The sequence below is a fragment of the Rhea americana genome, unplaced genomic scaffold (assembly GCF_003343005.1).
Source record: "Rhea americana isolate MKP2758 unplaced genomic scaffold, rheAme1 scaffold_55, whole genome shotgun sequence".
NCBI classification, from domain to species: domain Eukaryota; kingdom Metazoa; phylum Chordata; class Aves; order Rheiformes; family Rheidae; genus Rhea; species Rhea americana.
Window position 1 is genome coordinate 1,451,719 of NW_028186701.1, and position 19,934 is coordinate 1,471,652.

General features: G+C 40.7%; 1 protein-coding gene across 2 annotated transcripts in view; it reads left to right on the plus strand.

Moving 5' to 3' along the window:
- Window positions 1–401: 401 nt before the first annotated feature.
- Window positions 402–19,934, plus strand: part of LPCAT1 (lysophosphatidylcholine acyltransferase 1) — a 64,962-nt gene continuing 45,429 nt past the window's right edge. Inside the window, exons 1-4 of one of the 2 annotated variants that reach the window (XM_085318712.1) lie at window positions 402–690; window positions 8,215–8,357; window positions 9,843–10,057; window positions 18,646–18,758. In XM_085318712.1, coding sequence (XP_085174838.1) covers window positions 403–690; window positions 8,215–8,357; window positions 9,843–10,057; window positions 18,646–18,758 — 759 coding nt within the window. In that variant the 5' untranslated portion in view covers window position 402. The remainder of the gene's footprint in view (window positions 691–8,214; window positions 8,358–9,842; window positions 10,058–18,645; window positions 18,759–19,934) is intronic. The other variant, XM_085318711.1, reaches the window with a different exon arrangement.

Below are 19,934 nucleotides of genomic sequence, written 5' to 3' on the forward strand. Positions count from 1 at the left end.
CTGCGCCACCCGTGCAGGGTCGCCCTGGGGGCGCGCGACACAGTCCCAGATCCTATCTGTAAAACAGCCTTAGCCTGCCCGCTCCATCCTCCCCAGGGCTCCCCCCCCCCCGCCGTCGATGAGGCGCACAAGCGATGAAGACGACGCCGCGCCCAACAGCCCGGCCGCGAGGCAAGGTCCTCCGCGGCGGGGGGGGGGGGGTTGGAGAGGAGGGAGGGAAGCGCCCCCCCGCGGGCGGAGCYGCGCTCCCAAGATTCTCAGGGGGGAAGGGGTGGGTGGGCGCGCGCGCGCGCAGCGCTCACACAAGGCGAAGCGCGGTCGCGCGCATCCCCGCCTCCCCCCGCTTCAAGCGACGCGGAAACCGGCGCCCAGCCTAGCAGCTGTAGCCGGCGCGCAGGGCGCATGCGCAGGCCCCCAGGCGGGCGGGGGCCGGAGCCTACTGGCGAGCGAGGTGGCCGCGGGTGCCTTGCCCGCCGCTACTCGGGGATTAGCGGTCGCTGCGCGGTGTGCTCGCCCTCTCCCTTGCCAGGGCCTCGCCTAGTCCTGCCCCACGACGCCGTTCCTCGCCTCGCGATGAAGTTGAGCAGCCGTGGCCGAGGATGCTGCGTGGCCGGCAGCCGGGAGCGCGGGCCGCCGCCGCGGAGCCCCTTCGTGCACCAACTGCGCCTCAGCCCCTTGGAGAAAGCCAAGGTAGGGGCGCGCAGGGCCCGGCCCCCTCACTTCTCCTCCTTGCTCCCCCCCCCAGTCTCTTGCGCACGACCCCCGCGGCGTACCGGCTGGCCGGCCACGTCCTGCGGCGGGCGGGGACACTCCGCTGCCGGCGCTTTGTGAGCTGCCGGGGGCGGCGGGACCGCGGAGAACCGGTGTGTGTGTGCGTGTGTGCGCAGAGCCCGGCTTGCAAGGGCTGCGGCGCGGGTGGGCGCGCGCGGGGGGCCGTTGGCGGCTGTTAATGGGGGCCGCGCGCTGCCCGGGTTGCGGGGGGGGCGTCCCTCAACTGCAGGAGGAGGCCGGAGCTGGGTATCGTAGGGCAAGTGGCCTCTGTAGGGCCGCTCAAAGGGGGCGTTCCTTAATTTCTTCACTGTTTCTCCCCCCACACACACGCACTTTCTGTTTTTTAATGGTGGACTGGAGGACAATCCTGTAAAGGCTCTCTTGCCCAGTGTCAAGTTAAGCTATGCCAGGAACGAAGTAGTCTGTGCATCTGAAGTTTGGCCCCCGCTAAATAATGCCAGTGGTATAATGTACGTTGTACAGGTAGCATGAGATTAGAAGAATCGGTTCTAATGTGCACATCTGCAATTTTATGCTTTTTTGCTATGCCTCTGCATCTTTCAGCTCACCTGATGAGCAGTAGGTAGTTGGATATTCACACTGTATGGCCCTTGTCTTAGTCTCTTAGTAAGATGTGAGTCATTTACTGAAGAAATACTGTCAAAGACTCCCCTAAAAAGGAATTGGCCTTTTCTGTGGCTTTCATCACTGTAATACCTGTGTTCTGTACAAATAAATATTTCCTCAAAGCTGCTGTTACAAGCATAACAGCCTAAAGCGGTTGGAGAAGAAAGCGTACCCATCAGCATGGAAATTAAACTCCACTAATATTGAATGTGTCAGATCAAGGCTTTTTGGATCTATCTTTCTGTAGATTATTTAATACTTTGATAACATGGTGTGTTTTGAGTGGATTCCTTGTTGCATTGTCTTGTTGCTGCCCGATACTTAACATGAGACACACAGCAGCCTGATTTACAAAACAGTGGAATGTGCCTCATATTAAATACCTGATGGCCAAGAAATTTATAGTGGACTCCAGTGGAAAGACTTTTTTTTTTTAATCAAGTTTCTGACTGTGAAACAGAGAAATGCTGAGTTCAGTGGTTACTGTAAGAAATTGCTGTTTGAATGAGGGAAGGTTGGGAAGGTTAGAGTTTCTCATATCACTTGCTTCATTTACTCTGTACCTGGAGCTTCTCCAATAAATCACACAGTTTTAATGGTTTCTTTTCTATGTAACCTTACTTTATTCCTGAAGTCATCTTTTCTGTGAAATTAATGAGGTAGAGAAGCAATGATAGCATATAGTCATATGCGTTACAGTTTTATCTAATTATACAAATAACAGAATATGTTTTATTTTTCTGTGTTAGTGTATCTTTTTAACTTTCTACTTAATTGAGAGGAATTTTTAAAATAGTATTGGGGGAAGAGCACTGGTTTCACAGTTTTTGCAGTGTTAAGTCTCATGATTTATGGGTGTTGTCAGTCTGCTAGATCAACAATTATAGCATAGATCAACATAGACCTTTAGCTGCTTTGCCAGCCAAGTGACTGGTTGTAGTGCGTATCTGTCTTCTATGTGGCTTGATCTTTACATCTGTAGGAGATGAGCTTTGCCATTGGATTTYCAGCATTTGTTATTTTCAATGAAAACTGCAAGATGCATTTAAAGTTGTGTAACCTTTTACGGTGGACAGACCAAAGGAATAGTTTAATCAAAAAAGGAGTGTGATTTGGTCTTTTTAAGTGAAAAATCTTTTATTGATGCACAGTTGCACAGAACCCTTAAAGCAAGCCTTTCTCACAATCTTGTGTTTGCAGTATGATGTGAAGAAGTGCACATGCTGGCCTATGGGACTATGATAGATCTTCTTTACCTTAACTATGCTCTCATAACCTCTTTGCTAATTGAAAGAAAAATTGTGCTTAGGATAGAGGCAGTTAAAGAGTTGTGGAACCATTGGCAAGAGTTAAGCCACAGTTGCTGTGATTCCATCTTTCTCTAGGGAATCATGCCCTCTCAGAAAGGGCAACTTCTTGAATAGGAAGGCTGCCTTACAGTCCGTTATAGCTGTGTGTGTTCTTTTCCATACAGCCCTGGCCTGTTGCTCAGGGTTCAGTTGTAGGAACAGTGCCTACCTGTTCAGCGGTAGGAAAACCTTTGGCACAGTATGCAYAAATCTACCTTATGAATGCAATAAGTATGAGTCCTGGAAATGCAAAACGTATCAAAGCAGATTAGGAACACATGGGGACAGGAGGTATGTGAAGAGTTGATGAGCAAAGGGAACTGGGAGATGAGACTACTTTGAAGGACTGTTGTCTGTTGCTCATGTTCTGTCAGATACTTATGTTTTCTTTACCACCACTTTATGCCTCCCTCATCCTGCCCTCTTGATGAGGTTAGATTAACTTTTTATTAATACAGCTCAAAGTAAATGCACTTCAATACATTTCAGCCTAAGGCTGCAGAAGTGAAAAAGTAGAGAATGACTTCAAAGAGAAAACAAGGTAGCAAAAAAGCCCAGTTGAATATCAAGGAATTGACACATTCCATCCCACATTCTCTATTTTACTGGCTTCATAAAAATTGGGAAATAACAGGAGGATATAAGCAGTAAAACTAGAAAACTACTAACTAGTAGTTGGTTCGGCCCTGCTTTGGGTGTGAAAATGGAGGTGATTCCTGAAGCTACCTGTTTTATTTTGGTACTATAACAAAGAGATGCTATCTTGAAGAAAGGCAGACATGGTTTCGCTAATATCCTAACATGCTCTGGGCACTTATCACTTAAGTCAAACTCTTGAATCAAGCTACCTCTGCAGGAAAGGCAGAAGGCATTACTGAAGCTGCCAGAGAATGTTCATAGCTTTGTTGCACTGATTAATAGATGGAATTGGCAGAAAACTGGCAAAAAATAGGAATAAATAATTTTTAGCTGGTTTAGTCCTTGGTCCCTTGTACTGACTCACTCCTCAAACAACCATTTGACTCAATAGAAGGTGGGAACATGTGCATTGAAGCAGGTAAATGCTAGGACTGACAGGACCAATTGCACTCTGAGGAAGACTGTGGCAATTCAGTGAGATGGTGGAGGTGGCTTGATGTCTCCCTGCCACTTAAAAAGACAGCCTAGTGCCATCCTCATTGCTGTCAATGTTTCTGGCCCTTTTATTACACCAGTGCTGGTGTACATAGGTGCTGTTGTGAGCTGATTTGCCTCATTAAACCAGCAGAAGATTACTGTGTTTTTCTGTATTCTGATTGGATTATTTTTCTTTTGCTAGGATTGCTTTTCTTCAGTTTAATTAGCTGTATTAGCCCACGGCAAGCTCAGATAAGTGCTAGACCTGACTCAAGGGAAGAATCAAGGAGAGAGGAAACAGGACCTTCCTTTTTAGCAGCAGACATTTGTTAGATTGGCATAGTCACACCTGAAAATTTCTACTCCTGTTATTTTCTCCATAACTGTGTAAATAAGGAAACTTGCAAAGTAGGAAAACAGGTTTTAAGAGAACTGTCGAGGGATGAATTTCTAGCTCTTTCATTGCTATCTTTTGCTATTGGTAAATTGGGGATACAGGGATGATGATACTGAAGTAGTAGGGCAAGATGTGTTCTCTATCTAATATGTTAAAAAGAAAAATCAAGACCTTTACCATGTTAATTGTGCAGTTCACTATTCTGTTTTCTTTGTCTAATATGTTGCTGTTACTCTGTAGTAAGTCCTGGAAACAGTTGTGAATAAACTGTTCTATTATGGTGTTTCTTGCTATATTGGTAATAATAAACAAATGTGCATTTTTCCAGATTCTGTGTGAAAGAGGTGTGATATTGACTTTCAAGACAGGCAGACAGAAAGAGGTGTGATATTGACTTTCAAGACAGGAGACAGACATAAGGAAGAAGAAACAAGGGTATTCTTGGGTTTTTGTTTGTTTTCGTGCTCACTGCTTAGATATATAGGACTTGAGGTTTTGGAGAACTTACAAAGGACTTAAATTCAGATTTTGTACCTTCATGGAAAGTAACTTCACACTCCTCAAACCAGAATGCAAGATTTCTTAAACTATGTAGGTACCATACATTCACCTTGCTTAAGTGGCTTGCCTTGTATCAGGCTGGAGCCCTTCTGATGCAAGGGTAGGATCCAGTTTCTTAGGGCAGCCTTCTGTTATCAACTATGAGACCATCTTCTCCCATTTGCTGTCCATGGATGTATAAGAGCACACAGTTCAACTCTTCAGTTAACATTTGCCGGTTAACAGGATGCTGCTCTGTTTTTTCTGAACTGCTGTCAAACCTCTCTTGAGAAAACTGGTGAGCTGCACCTCCCAATGTACAGCTCCAAATGGATCTTGAGTTCTTTAAAGGTATCTCAAAACACAGAGGTTTACACATACTCTTACCAGGTAGAATTTATGTTAATAGGAAAATATGTCTGTGTAGCTGAGTGTCCTAAATATGTTTTTTTAAAAAAAAAAAAAACAAAAAAACACCATAAAAGATGTCTGTACAGAATCAGACCAGGAGTTCAGCTCTCCTGCATTCTTGTCTCTGACGATGGCCAGCAAGGCTGGGACCTGCTCCCTTTTTCTGTCTGTCACTAACAATAATACTGTATGTAGGCTTTACAGGGCACAAGCTTTCATACCCAGAAAGACATCTGAATGCAGACGCAACTACTTTTCAAATGTTCATGTCCTTTTTTTTTTTTTTTTTTTTTTTTTTTAACCTTCATCGAGGCCAAACATCTTCTCCCTCCCTCCTCCCAACCTTTTTGTGTGGGAAGGTACTGCACTACCATTTGCTAAAAGGAGGTTGATATAACAGCAATGGTAGCCTGTGTACTTAGACAGCAAGAAGTAATTTTATTTCTATCGTTGTTCTCTCTGGACACAGAAAACAGAGAGGCCTCTTCTACTTGTTTGTTCCATCTTCCAAAGCCATATGGATGCAACTAATGCTGCCATTCTGCAGGGTGGTCCTAAAGTGATCTTGATACAAAAGATTACTGCACGGATACAAGGACTGTGTTGCTCACCAGTCACTTGTCATTCAGCACTGCCCTGTTAGGAAGAGGCTACCAGGAGGATGTGGATCCCTGAGAACTGTAACACCCTTGGTGGTGGAAGGGACCTCTGGAGTTCATTTGGTCTGAACCCCTCACCCTCGCTCAAGAAGGGCCAGAGCAGGTTGCTCAGGACCTTGTCCAGTCAAGTTTTGAATATCTCTGAGGATATAGACTTCAAAATCTCTCCGGGCAACCTGTCCAGTGTTCAGCCATCCTCACAGCAGAGAAGTTTTCTTGTATCCTCACCTGGATTTTGTTTCCTCTCTTTGCTAGTCTTAGAAAAGAGGGACCAACTGTCCAGAAGGCAACTGCTTTCTCTTCCCTAGTTTGCAGATGAGTGCCTGCTTTCTCCGTTTCATTGAGGCTGCTACTTTCTATGCCTCTGATTTCCTGGAACATTTGTACCCTTTCTGATGTCTTCTCAGCTTTTTAAGCTTGATCTTACTCCTAATCAATTCTTGCATTCTGGTTATTCATTCTCCTAACTCCACCTCTTTTGCAAACAAAGAATTTGCTTATTAATTTTTTTTCTTCTCATGCAGCTTCCAGATCTTTTATGTCCCTTTTCACTAATTCATCTCCTTCTCCCTCATTCCACAGTCTGAGTGAGGTTTTACGAGACAGCTGATGTGACTTAATTGCTTGCTGCTGCCAGAAGGGGTGGTTTTGTCAGTGGCTGCTAAGTTGTATCAGTTAGTGAGTTATCTGACCATTGCCAGTTTAGAAAGTTAAACTGGCTAATCTCAGAAAATAGCATATCCAAGAGAAGTCTTCTGTCTTCTGATTTTGCAGACTGAAGCCAATTGCCCAAGGATTGGAGTCCTGTGTTTAAGAGTGAGACCGTGGTGAGACCAGTGAAATAACAGTGTCAGTCTGAAGCATCACTGTAAAATCTGGCATTGCTGTGGACTGCACATGGAACTAGTGGCTTTTGTTTTTTCTCCAGCTATGTGTTCCCTACACCTGCCCTAGGCTGGGTGTACAGATCTGTGCAGCTACAGGATAAGTTGGTTTAGTGAGCTGATTTTCTGCAAAACTGTTGCTTGGAAAGTAAGAGGAAGCAGGAGCTGGTGAATGGAAAACTGAGCTGTATGAGACTAGATCTGCGTCAGAGGAGAGGAGGAGAAAATGAATAATGCTTTTCATAGCAGCTTACAGATACATCAGATTAAGTGTAACATGAGCCAGAACGTTATGCCTCATTCCTCATCCTTGCCTAGCCATCATGCTGAACAATACTTTCCTACCTTGTCTAGTGCACCTGTGATAGCATTTTTTCTTTTGGATTTTCTTTTTTTACTTGGCTCTTTTATCATTTCACTGTCCATCTTCTGCCAGCTTCTTGTGTATTGCTTGAGAAAGATTGGTTCTACCCCAGTCAACTTCATCACATCAAACTTTTAGGTTCATCCTCCCTGCTGTAGCCAATGATGTAAAATTATATCCTCCTCCACTTTAAAAGCATTTTTTTCTCTTTCCATCCTTTGGGTGAGAAAGATGAGACTCTTGGCTCCTGGGACTGTTTCCTGGAACAAGTGGATCTTTCCACAAATAGTAGCTAAGCTTTTTTTTTTTTTTTTTTTTTTTTTAAGAGGGCTTTTGGAAATAACTCCAAGCAGCTCAGGAAAAGCTTTTGGGATAGATCATCGTAAGACTTTGGTAAAAGTTCTGAAATGACCTGTTTTTATCCATGTTGAAGGCAGAGGACTGACTGGCTGGGAATGGGCTCTCTGAGTATGGTGCTGGCAGGAAATACAGTAGCAATCAGGTTCACTGTGACTTTCAAGAAGATAATTTCTGCCAGGGAGTTGTGTCTGGCCGGTTAGCACAGGCCTGGAACATACTTGTAAGCATATCTGGATGTGTTTGTCTAGAGGTCTGTCTGTGCCCAGTGTTACCTGCAACCTCTGGTTCTGGGARCATGCTACAGAGGATTTGGTGCTTGCCCAGCCCTGGAAGAGCTTAGCAGGTTGGGCTCTGTGTTGCCACGTGAATGCACTTTGCTGAAGACATGCATGTCACTGACTGGGAGCTGCTTTGACAGACTGATTCTACAGAGCAGTAAGATTTACAACATACTCATCCTAAATATTTACTTAATCTGAGACTGCAGAAAGGGAAAAGAACATTTGTATGTACTCACTGACAGGCATTGCATCTGAAGTGTAGAAAGCTAAGGCAGTTTAGAGTATTGCTGTTCAGCTGTAATTAAAATGTGTGAATACAAAATTATTACATGTATACAGATATTATTTATTTGGAATACTTACATTTTAACTTAACGCTTCAGAACAGTTTCTGAAATTGCTGAGTCTTTTAGTCTGAGATTGTTAGAATAACTCACTTGTTTGGGATTTTGCAGATTGCCTTCATGACCTTGACTCTGTTTCCTATCCGACTCTTTTTTGCTGCTTTTATGATGTTGCTGGCCTGGCCTTTTGCATTCGTTGCTTCAATGGGATCTGATGAGCAAGAGCTTGAAAAGCCCCTCTCCTGGTGGCGAAAGTAAGTCGTTGCTGCAGTGCACTAATACGAACCAATATTTAGTTTCGCAGTTTGAAATAGAGAAGACTGGAAATACCTGATAATATACTTGTCCCACAGATCTGCTTTTCTAATCCTCAAAAGAAAAATACTTATCATTTAACTGTTTTCCTTAAATGGGAAACTAAAAATATCTCAATTTTTGATTCTACTACATGATCCTAGAATTACAGGGAGAGAAACAGATGATTATCAGTCTTTTCTCTTTATTGAAGATATAGTATGAAACTTCATTGTGATGTCCTTCAATTTCAATAATTCCTATAAATGCCAATTTCATGTTATAAAGATTGACACCATGGACTATGTCCAGATTTCATATTCTGGATTATTGTTTAAACTCTTTCACCTTAATGTTTGCTACTTTGTGACGAATTGACAGAATTTCTGTTGATTCCTGAAGTCTTGCTTTATGCTTTGGTACTCATTAGTAGATCTTTGTGCTTACTTTGATATTGGAATGCCAATTAAAGTCAAATGTAAGCTAGTGTTCACCCATCTGTGAAAACTGCCACTTGAGGAGCAAGGAAGGAGTAGTGCATCACCTCTTTTGTAGAAAACATTGAAACTGTAGGACTAGCATGAGAGAAGTCGATTGTATTTTATATCACAGGAGGGAAGTAGTTTGAGAACCATAGAGGCATGTCACTTGATAACAACATTATTCCAAATTAAATGTAATGAGTAGAGAAAAAATGGACGGCCTTCAATCTTGCATGGAGTTTTCAAGTTTTTAGATTGTCCCTCCCCCATTTCATCTACTCTTCAGTATCACCCCCACTCTCCAGTCTCCAGTCCCTGTGAGTATAACAAATTGTGCTGTTTGTTTACTTTGAACCAATAGGGTGCAAAAAATGTTTTTGTTTCTGTGACTGCCAGATAAGGGGAGAGGAGAAAAAAGAAATAAGGAAAAGATAGGAAGAAAGGGGAGAGGAAAAGTAGTAAAGTATTTCCAGAGCTCCCAGATGGTGTATTCTTTGTGCATCCCTCTGAGAATCTCTGCCCTGTGCTGCTCCACTAATTTGGGTAAACTTGAAACCAAGAATCAGGGTTGTTAACACTCTCAGGACATTACTAGAATGTTTTGGGGGCCAAGTTCTTGGAACGTTTTGCTGTTATTAAAAAACATAATTTCGAGACAGACCATGACTGTAACATGTAAAATCTTTAATTAATTTAGTGGTAAAATAAGTGTCAATTTTATTGTGATTTAAAAGAATTAATATTCAGAAAATAAATGAAATAAGATCAAATGGCCTCTTACCTCGAACATGATGCTAAACTTGCTCGGAAGGAGAATAGAATGACTGTGCAATGTTCCTGTTCTATTTAAGCAGTATATTTTGTCTGTCTACTTTCTGCATGCTTATGGGTATTATGTGAAGTTTTTCTTTAAAATATTTTATGTCTCTGTGCCACTGTAACTGTTATCTCAACTCTTAACAGGGTAGTGGATGTTTTGCTGAAAGCAATCATGAGACTGATGTGGCTTGCTGGAGGATTCCACTGGATAAATGTAAAAGGCAGACAGGCATTGCCAGCAGAAGCAGCAATATTAACTGTGGCTCCCCATTCATCCTACTTTGATGCCATTCCAGTAACTATGACCTTTGCCTCCATTGTGATGAAAGCAGAAAGCAAAGATATTCCTGTGTGGGGAAGTAAGTTGAAAGACGCTTAATTTTTCAGAAAAAATTACTTAAGCTTACTAATTATGGAGAAGGGTTGAAACAAAGAACACTTTGCTATCACATGAGGTTAGACTTTTCTAGGTCTTCTATGATTAATGAATGTTGGCATAAAAAGTTTGGGATGAGTGTATATATATCTTTTTTTCCTTCTCCCAAAGGTAAATCTTGTACAAAGTCAAAACTTAATTCTACAGAACCCTTGGCTAAATTTGCAGTGAAAAGGCAACATCTTAAGACACGGCAAATGGAAAAGCAAGTTCATATGCAATTTTTGAAGGTTTTAGAGAAAGTCTATCAAAATCACTCTCTTGGGGTGTGTGGAAGGCTGACTCCCAAATAAGTTTTTAGGAATGGTCATCTGTTTCAAATGGATCCTGCCTTAAGGGAGTACTGCTAACCCCTCATGCTCCCCAAGTAAGTTTGTTTGAGGCAGGCTACAAGAGATAAGAAACAAAAGCATATTGTTGTGTTCCCAGTGTTAGCTGAAAAAAAGGTAGGTACCCAAGCTGGTAGTACTGGAATACTGTCCTTGGAGTTATCAGTGCAAATTTCCACAAAGCATTTAGAGACGCCTTTGATTTTGGTGCAGTTGTGCCAAAGATGTAAGAAGTCTTTAAGAGACTAGTTCGCTTTAGACTACAAGGAAGAGGGCTTGTAGCAAAAATCAATATGGCAGCATTTTAGAGAAACCTACCATGTTGTTTCAGCAAAGTTCTAACAATCTTTGTGTTGCATTGTGTAGATTTTAAGGGTACTGTAAAAGGGTCAAAAGATTTGACTTTAGCCTTTGGCTGAGGGTGCTCAAATGTAGACGTCTGAATAAAAACATTGCTTTTTGTAGCAATTAAGGGGAATGAGGCTGCTGATGTTGACATTCTCCTAAAGTTTCAATGGACAATATAGCTTTAAAGGCTTACTTTAAACCAGAAGCTGAAAGGTGGCTGGTGAATCCTGAGTGGTTACGTCTAGAAGCTTCAGGTAGACCTTCTCATCTAGAGAATTCCTTGATACAAAGGTGTCTGTCCATCAAGTAAAGCACAGGCCAGAACTGTATCTAGATTTTAAATACATTGAATATTTGATTAGTAGAGTTTTTGTCTTAAAAGGTGAACATGCGTATAAAAAGAAATGAATCTTTTGAACAAAAAGTATGTAACATGTTTAAAAAAATAAATGTATGCAAACAAACATAGCTTGAAAACAAAACAAAAAGAAATGAAATTAGTTGCTCAATTTTGAAAGGTCTTGCAGAAGGATATGTTGACACTTCTGTATAGATATCTAGGCTGAACTGGGAATCTGCAGTCCAGCCATAGAAGCAAAGGCAGATTTATACCATTTTTCAGCTGACTCACTGACTGCTTAGTAATTGCCAGCTCAGCAAAATAAAAGCACATGTGGAGCTCTCCATTCAGCTCCTCCTTACTTTCAGCTGGACTGTTTGGAGAACTCAAACTAGAGAGTTAACTCCATGCCATGTTACATCACTAAAATGTGATGAAATGACAAAAATCAACAGAAAGCTATAACAGCTCCCTAACTATCCCGCTTAGTAAATAGATGGTATGAAAGTCTGAGAAGAAATCTGTAGGGAAATGGACTTAGTCTAATCCATGCTCTTAAAAGATAGTAAGATACTGATTCACTTTAGTAGGGCTAAGATTTCACTTAAGGGGATTTTGTTCATATGAGGGATTTTGCTCACRTATGAGCAAAAATAGTTACAGGAAACCAAAAACTTCAGAACTGCATGTGAGAATGTGATGGAATCTTACTGGAAAAAACAATGCGGTTGAGTAAATTAGTCACTAGAGTATATTTTGTCATATATTACTGCATTTATTTTATGTCATGCAGCCACAAAAATGATGCAGCTCATTACAAAGTGTTCAGAGAAAAACCATTGAAATGATTAGAAATGTGGCAGAGGTCACAATTGGGATTCAGAGTTCAAAAAGCTTCTAAAACTGCTTTTGTTTGGGCAATAGTAATTACTATAGTGTGTTATTAAAGTGAATGGACTTTAAAAAACAGATAAGTCTCTGTACTGTAATGATTAGAGTTTGGCTTAAAGTTTAGTGAGAATTTGCCAGTAGAGCTAAGTTTTGGGGGGGTTATTTTTGCTTGCTTGTTTGTTTGKTTTTTTTTCTGTTTGAAAAAGGCTTTCGGTAAAACAGCTGCTACTGGCTGTCCTCTGCTACTTTGAGTGGGATAATTCCAGTGTTGTTCTTTATTCTTCTCTTAACATGAAACACCTCCGCTTTCTAAAATTATCATTTGTCTGCTGGTATTTCTTTAGTGTGATATCTACGATATCTGTGATATTTTGGTTTTAGGGTTTTTTTTGAGGGGGTATTTAGCAAAACACTTCAGTCAAGACATTCATGTAGAATTTTTCCCAGAAAGGTCGGAATTGTTTATGTTCTTCAGTTTTTGTAAATCTTGCAAACTTCTTGTACCAGCTCCAGTGGAATTTTGGAGCCAGCCATTGATAAATCTAACATTGCTAGCTCCTAATTGAGGCTTGTTAGCAGTCTTTTCAGAATCTTCTTAGAGGTTTTGAATAATATATGTGCTGAAAAGACACTGCCCAGAGTTAAATGCATGTGAGAAATCAAGCAGCAAGGGAAAATAATTGCTAAGGATAAGGTCTTTTGTTTAAGAATAGATCTTCATCCAAAATCTCTGAATACATGCAGTAAATAGCTTGTCTCTTTTGATGTAATGACTGTATTTATCAGAGCAATGTGCCTCATATACCAGAGGGACTGGCTGCAGTCACAAAAAGGTCTGAATATTAACTGGCTGCCAGGATGGATTCCAGAAGCATTTTTACGGGTTTCTGGAGCAGCTGCCTGTATTATGGTTCTCTTAGTTTGTCATGGAATATTAAGTTTTTGATTCACTGGCAGTTTTAAGTCCAGATGATTGAAAGCCTGTTCTTTATGGAATTAGAATTATTCCACAAGCATGTAAGCATGTGTGCACACAAGTACTCTGTTGCTTTCTAACTTGAAGACAGCTCTCCTGGACCACAAAATCCAATTCCTGAAGCAGACTTGAGTCTCATGACTCCTTCAGACAGCTTCCTTCTTTATGCATTTGGGGGGAGGGGAGGAGAAGGGAGGAGCAAAGGGGAAAACTTTTGCTGTGACAGAAGAGTTATGACCTCTTGAGTTAGTCATGAATGGTGAAGAAGATGCCCACTTGATGCACACAGTGGTTTAACAAACTGGGGAGGAACTGCTTACCCAAGGCATAAACGGATCATCACAGAATTGGTGTCTGATGAGTAGAGAATGGCAGAATAGGCTGGGCACATCACCAAGCTATTGAAGTAGGACGTGTCTTGCTGCACAGTGGCTTTCAGTGTTTTCATAGGCTAAAGATTCAAACTTCAGTTGACTTCTTTAGCATAAGCTGCAGAGCACAAGGAAGATACCACCTATGAACCTGTTGCGCTTTACATTGGCTGAATAAGTAATGACCAGTTCATTCATCAGCACAGATCCTTACTGCTTTGTCTACTGGACCACCATTTGGGGTCAGAAGAAGCTTTGCACAAATTCTAAATCCTTACACTTGACTGCCTTATTTTTGTATGGTAAAACAGCCTAGTTATAAGTTATTTTTCACAGTTGAACTGGTCAGTGTTAGGTCAGCGATACTTCTGTATAAATGAAAAGGGATTTTTCAGTAAATGACTTTTGTTGTTTTTTGTTTTGTTTGTCTTTTAGATCAGCTTTTGTGACTTGAACTTTTTTAAAATAAAACTTGAGCTGATATCTAAGTTGAGCTTAAAGCAACAGCTATGCACCTGTAGCCTCAGTCTGTGAAAGGAGAGAGGAAGTTGGTACCTGTGAAATGGATGTGGGGATATGTTAACTTAAGTCTGTGAAGGAGGTAGTTTGTAAATGGCGGAATACAGAAGACTATAGGAGAAGGGAGAATCATAGCATGTTGAAAAAACATGTTCGGTTGAGGTCTTTTCACTCATAAGTAAAGTTATGATATATTGTTCAAGCTCCTCTTTTGAAGGTGCATTGTAGGTCTGTCTTGAGGATCACAACTAACAGACATGGAATAAGTAATTATGTGTGAAGAAACCAAATCACTTCCCCATCAGCTCTAAAAAGCTAATCCCCCAGACTCCTACCCTAGTGGTTCTTGGGATGGGAGGAAGGTATACTTTACAAAGCACTCAAACGAGAGAACTATGTTGAGCCATAGATCTTCAGTGAGTATCTCACAATTAAATACTCCCAGGATCCACCAATATTGTTCTCAAAATCGTTTCCACCTTACAGCAGGTTTTCTCAAGATGTCACACACTTCCTCTCTGTATACAGTGTAAACCAGCAGCTTACAATGCCACTGAGGTCACCAGCTTGAAAGCCAGCATCACACACTGTGTTGGCATTGCCAAGCATATCCATTTCATCTTTTCCTTAAAATTTCAGTTTCAAAATCCAGTGTTTCCTTCAAGGTGTGAACACCCAGCCCTTGCAATACTTCAGATCTAAATCTCTTCAAGAGAGATCCTGTAAGAACAGCTGTACTGTCAAGTGTATGCTGTCATATCTGTGTTTTTAGGTATGTTTCTATTGTTTAGATTGAAATCCTGGACTCTTCGTTGACTTCTACTCTAAATTCAGTAGCAACTACCCTTTCTTTAAACTGCTGCTGGAGTATTAACCATCATCATTTGCCTTAAGCATCCTGGTTAACACCATTCATGATAAGTTACAAACTATGGTATATAGGAAACCTGCAAACCAACATAGCTTCTCTGCTGCCACTCTAAACGGTTATTTAACGAAGGCAGCTAAAACATACAACCAAGCTCTGAGACAGGGGTATTGCAGGCATAACAGCAAACAGCACTCTCGGCAATATGAAGAGGGTCATTATGCCGCAAGAAGTCCTTCACGCTTTTGAAAGACCCACCCAAATACCGCCTAAGAATTTACTTCGGTTAAGACTAAACAGAACGTTGATTGTATATCTCTCACTGCTGACCTCTCCTTGTCCTGTAGACTGTACATTTCCTGCCTCTCTGGGAGAACAACTTTCCCATTAACACTGCCTCTGCATCACAAATACTTAACATCTTTTCTATTAGGTGGTCCAGCTGGTAACTAATTAGTCAGACTTAAAGCAGTATTTAGCCTTAGTGGTTGCTTCAGACTTGTTGAAAAAAGCTTATTTTTTTGTGTATGATTGTACTCCAAAAAGATATTGTCACTATCTTTACAAATCTCACACAGAAATAGCCTGACTACAACAATACTATTGCCAGTAGTGCAAACAGTTGAACTCTAACTGGAAAAGATCCACATTTTGGATCCTGTGGCCTTCAGAAGATGTCTTGTAAGCCCTTTGCAGATTTCCCGTCTTTTCTTTTTTTTTTCCCCATCCCTCTCCCCCGCCTCAGTTTTATTATTGTTACTGCGTTAGAAAACAAGAGAGATCAAACTTTGAGAACCTGTCTGTTTGAGTAAGGCAGCTCTTAAAACAAGGCCTAAGACAGTGCTCTTTTTAACCTTTGTTAACATTCATGTCTTTAAGACCTAGATACAAAACATATGAGGTGACAACTGCTGTCAGAAGGTGGTCCATATTTTTTCCCATAGTAGGAAAAATGAGGGAGTGAGGCCTGTAAATAGATATTCCACTTTAAGTTTACCTGTATTACATGGCCTACCTCCTTGTTAACTGACAATAGAATCAGTTGTACTGAGATCTGAGCTATCATCTCAGCTTATCAGAGGAACGTGTATGATGAGATTTTTGGGAGAGAGGCTGGGTGAAAGCCTCATGTTCAATATTCTCTACTCTTGCAGCAGATTGGTCAGCTCTGTTTGTTGTTTCTACAGGGATGTGTAAAAATGTCACTGCCTACTCAAAAAGATAAGTGGAGGGGCATATTTTAGAAAGTGTTTAGCGCTACACTACTTGTTGTGTTCCCTGACTCCTTATACATCAGCTGCAATGCTGCCAGTATAGTTTTATCTGCAATATGGTTGTAACTGTCAAAAATACTTTAAATGGTTTACAGTAGCACTTTGTTATATCATGTGTTGAGTATCACTTTAAGTCTTGATTTGAAACAAGGTTTCCTCACCCACGTTTGCCTGGAAATAGAAATATGAAATGCCATCTAATTTCCAGTTATCCTGAGGTAAGTTCATTGACACTGATTGTTTGTATTCAACTCATCAAGGAAGAACTTTATGGCTTAATGCATCAGCTGGTGCTTGAAGCAATTGCTTAAAAGTTATCGTTCTGAAATCAGTTGGAACTGCTACTCTGTAATGAAGGAAGGTATTACTGATTTCTTGCAAGCTCTGTCAAGTGGGCTGTCTTGTGCTAGAGCAACTTACCATCGGTTAGCTTATCTGTCACAGCCTGCATCCTATCCTGCAAGGCTTCAGGGTTCATTAAGTTACTGGCAATACTGTGCGAAATGCAGATGCTTGCCCAAGAAGGTAGAGTACAGCATGTGTCACCTATCTTCAGGACCTCTTGTGATGAGCTGAAATTGGGGATGAGACTTGACTAGGTTAAGTACGTCTGAGACTGCTAGAGAAAATCTCTAATGATGACACTCACAAAGTCAGTTTTGTGAACTAAAGGATTGTCTATCGCTATTCACTAGACTTTATAATACAATTTTTAATTTAAGGATGCTTTTAATGGGGTGAGAGGAGGCAGACAAGGACCTCTTTCAGTATCTCTCGGGTACTTGAGCTGTGGTCTTAGCTACCTGGTTAAAACCTCTCTTGGACACTTGAGAAACTGGTGAGCAGTGAAAACAAAGATTGTTCTGCTTATTAAGCATATTGCACTATTTTGCTTGATTCCTTTGGTTGCTCAATGTGCCAAGTATCCGAAGCTATTTTAATGCACATTGCTTTTGGCTCCTGTCCTGAGTTTGCTCTAATTCTGCCTATTCCTTGCTTCATGTACTACCTGATAGTACTCATTCCAGGCTTCCTTATAATTTTACTTGATTTATGACCACAGAAAATATATACGTATAATTTCCTTTGCATTTTTACTGTTTGTCCTCTGCTGATTTCCGCACAGCAGTAACTCCAATGGGCCCACGATGACCTTTGATATTCCCCTAGCAAGCAGTGTTCTGTAATTAATGGCCAAGAGCAAGCATGTAGGAAAAAGTACAAGAACATGGTATGGTAACTTCTTATGTACTGTCCCATAGGCTTCAGCAACCTGTGGTTTGAAAGTAGTATTTCAGAGGTATCACTAGCCAATTATTTGGGAACTTGCTGCAGAGTGGAGGGGATAAGTTTCATAGGATTTATTCACTGATTTCAGTGAGTGGAAACTCCACTTGGGTATCACCAGCTGGTGTACCACCAGCAGCTTTTGCTAAGTACAGAACTGTTACTTCATATACCCTGTTTTTTTTTTTCCTTTTCATCTTAAGCACTGACTGATCCATTAATGTAGCAAGTGTATATTTTGCAAAATTGTATGCATTTTACAGCTAACATCAGTGAAAATATTCCACAATTGTTTGAAATATGGAAACTATATTTTGTATCTCTATTTTAGACAAATAGAATAGGTAATGATTCTGTAACTCTTAAACTTCAGAAAAGGATGACAAGACAGTAAACTAATGAGAAGGTATTTAAAGACTGCCTGCTGAAATTAAAGCCTGAAGCTTGAGAAGGTTTATTTGCAGATGCTTCTCATATAGTGCTTTGACATTCCAGAAGAGTTGGATATGCAATTTAAAATTTTATTTTTAAGTAGCCCACAGTTTTCTTGAAAACTGACAGGCATGGAAAGGGTACTGTGGGTTCCTTTCTGACTCTTGAGCTCACTCCATTTTGTCTGGCTATGTATACAAAGTTTGCCACTGAATCAGGAAGAGAGTGCCTGAGGTCTAATTAATCTAGTATCATAGAATCAGTAAGGAGAAGTCTCAGACAGTGACAGCTGAGCAAACTTGCTTGCTTTTTCTTTTGATAGTGCTGATTCCCCAGAAAAAAATAACACAATCTGTGTATGGAATGTTTCTGATAGCCTGCAGTGAGGCTAAGCTGCTAGAGCTGTCAGAAGAGGTAAAAAGTCTAGAAGACAGTGGCAGTTCCAGAACCACAGCTTGTCTTTTGGAAGCACTTGCCTATGGAAGTTCCTGCTAACTTTATTTGGAGAGCTTTTCCTGTAGATTTTGTCATGGGAGGAAATGGTCTGTTAGTCAGCCCCAGCTGCTTTGTTATAGAAAACTAGGCATAATATGTTTTAAGGTGTATGTGTGTTACATGTGTATTGGTCTGTTAAAAATTGAACTTGTACAAAGTGCCAAAATTATAAAAAGAATTTTCCTCTGCAGGAATCTATGAAAATAGTTCAATAAAGCTGGAATAGTTCTGCTAAAAACTTCAGTTTGTAGTATAATCTAGTAAAGCAGTCTTTTATGTTTACTAAAATTTTTGTCTAGAGGAATACTGTGATAAAATGCAAATCTTTATTTCAAGCAAGGGGGAGAAAAACAGTTTTTTCTTCTCTCTCTCACTCTTCAGCTCTAATCAAATACATCCGTCCAGTGTTTGTATCTCGGTCAGACCAGGATTCTCGCAGGAAGACTGTTGAGGAGATAAAGAGACGTGCTCAATCTGATGGTAAATGGCCACAGGTACTGTATACTACTACAGTGTGACAAATGAATATTGGTATTTGTAGGCTTTGGATGTGCAGTTTTATCTGTTTCCCTGTAGGATGCTTTAGACAGTTTATAGAGGTTTGCATCACTTCCCCCCCCCATCTCCTAAAATATGCAATGCAAGTAGCTTATCTGCACAAAACATCTGTAACAGCAACTGTTCATTGCAGTGTGTTGCAAAGGTGGGTATCGATAAATACATCAGAGTTCTATTAAGTGTTATTAAATGGACAAACTGCATCATTTCTAGGAAATACTCTAAGAAGAAAATAATCAGAGGCTTAGTAGAATACCTGGGGAAGTATGTGTTCTTGACCTTATTGAGGTTTTGGCATATTGCCATTGTCAGAGATAGACCCAAGCAATTAATGTGTTCCAATAAGTAGAGTATGCTTCTGCTGGAACAGGTGTTGAGAACACCTCTGAAATAAGCAACTCGGGATTTTTTTGTTTGTTTGTTTAAACCCTGAAATATGACTACTTCAAATGCACCTTGGAAGAGAGTAGTGAGAAGAAATGAATGACTACCTCAGGGTCTAAATTTTCTGTATGTGATTATTTTGAAAACTTGAAGCATTCTTTTGGAGAGTTCTTATTAAGATAAAACATTGCTGTGCCTCCGACTTGTTATTATACAGCGTTTATGTCCACCTATTGGATTACAGAACTATTATACGCAATTTGGCAGAAAGGTATTATGCAGCTTTAATATCATGACTTCCATCAATAGGTTTCAAAGAGCTTTAAAAAGTACATATTCCGATTTATAGATGAAGAAACTGAGTTTCAGAGCTGTGCTGACTTCCTGGAAAATATCCAGGAAGCCTGTACTAGAGTGGGGAAGAAAACTGTGTTGTAATTCCAGACCACTGCTTTGTCCCTTTTCAGCAGTTCTTGGGTTTTGCTGGCCAAAAAAAAATTTTTTCGCAATCTGATCTATTCCTCTGAAGTTGGTTTAACTTGAGGATTTTTTTCCATATTAAGATTCTGCTTACATCTTTGCAGCCTCTATCATTCTAATATCTGTGCATGTGCCAAGTATTAAATGCAGAAATAAAATAACAATCTTCTTTTTCTTAGCTGTAAGTAGGTAGCTTGGGAGGAGGAGTTTTGGTACAGAACAAAAATGAGTGTGATTGTGTTTTGTGC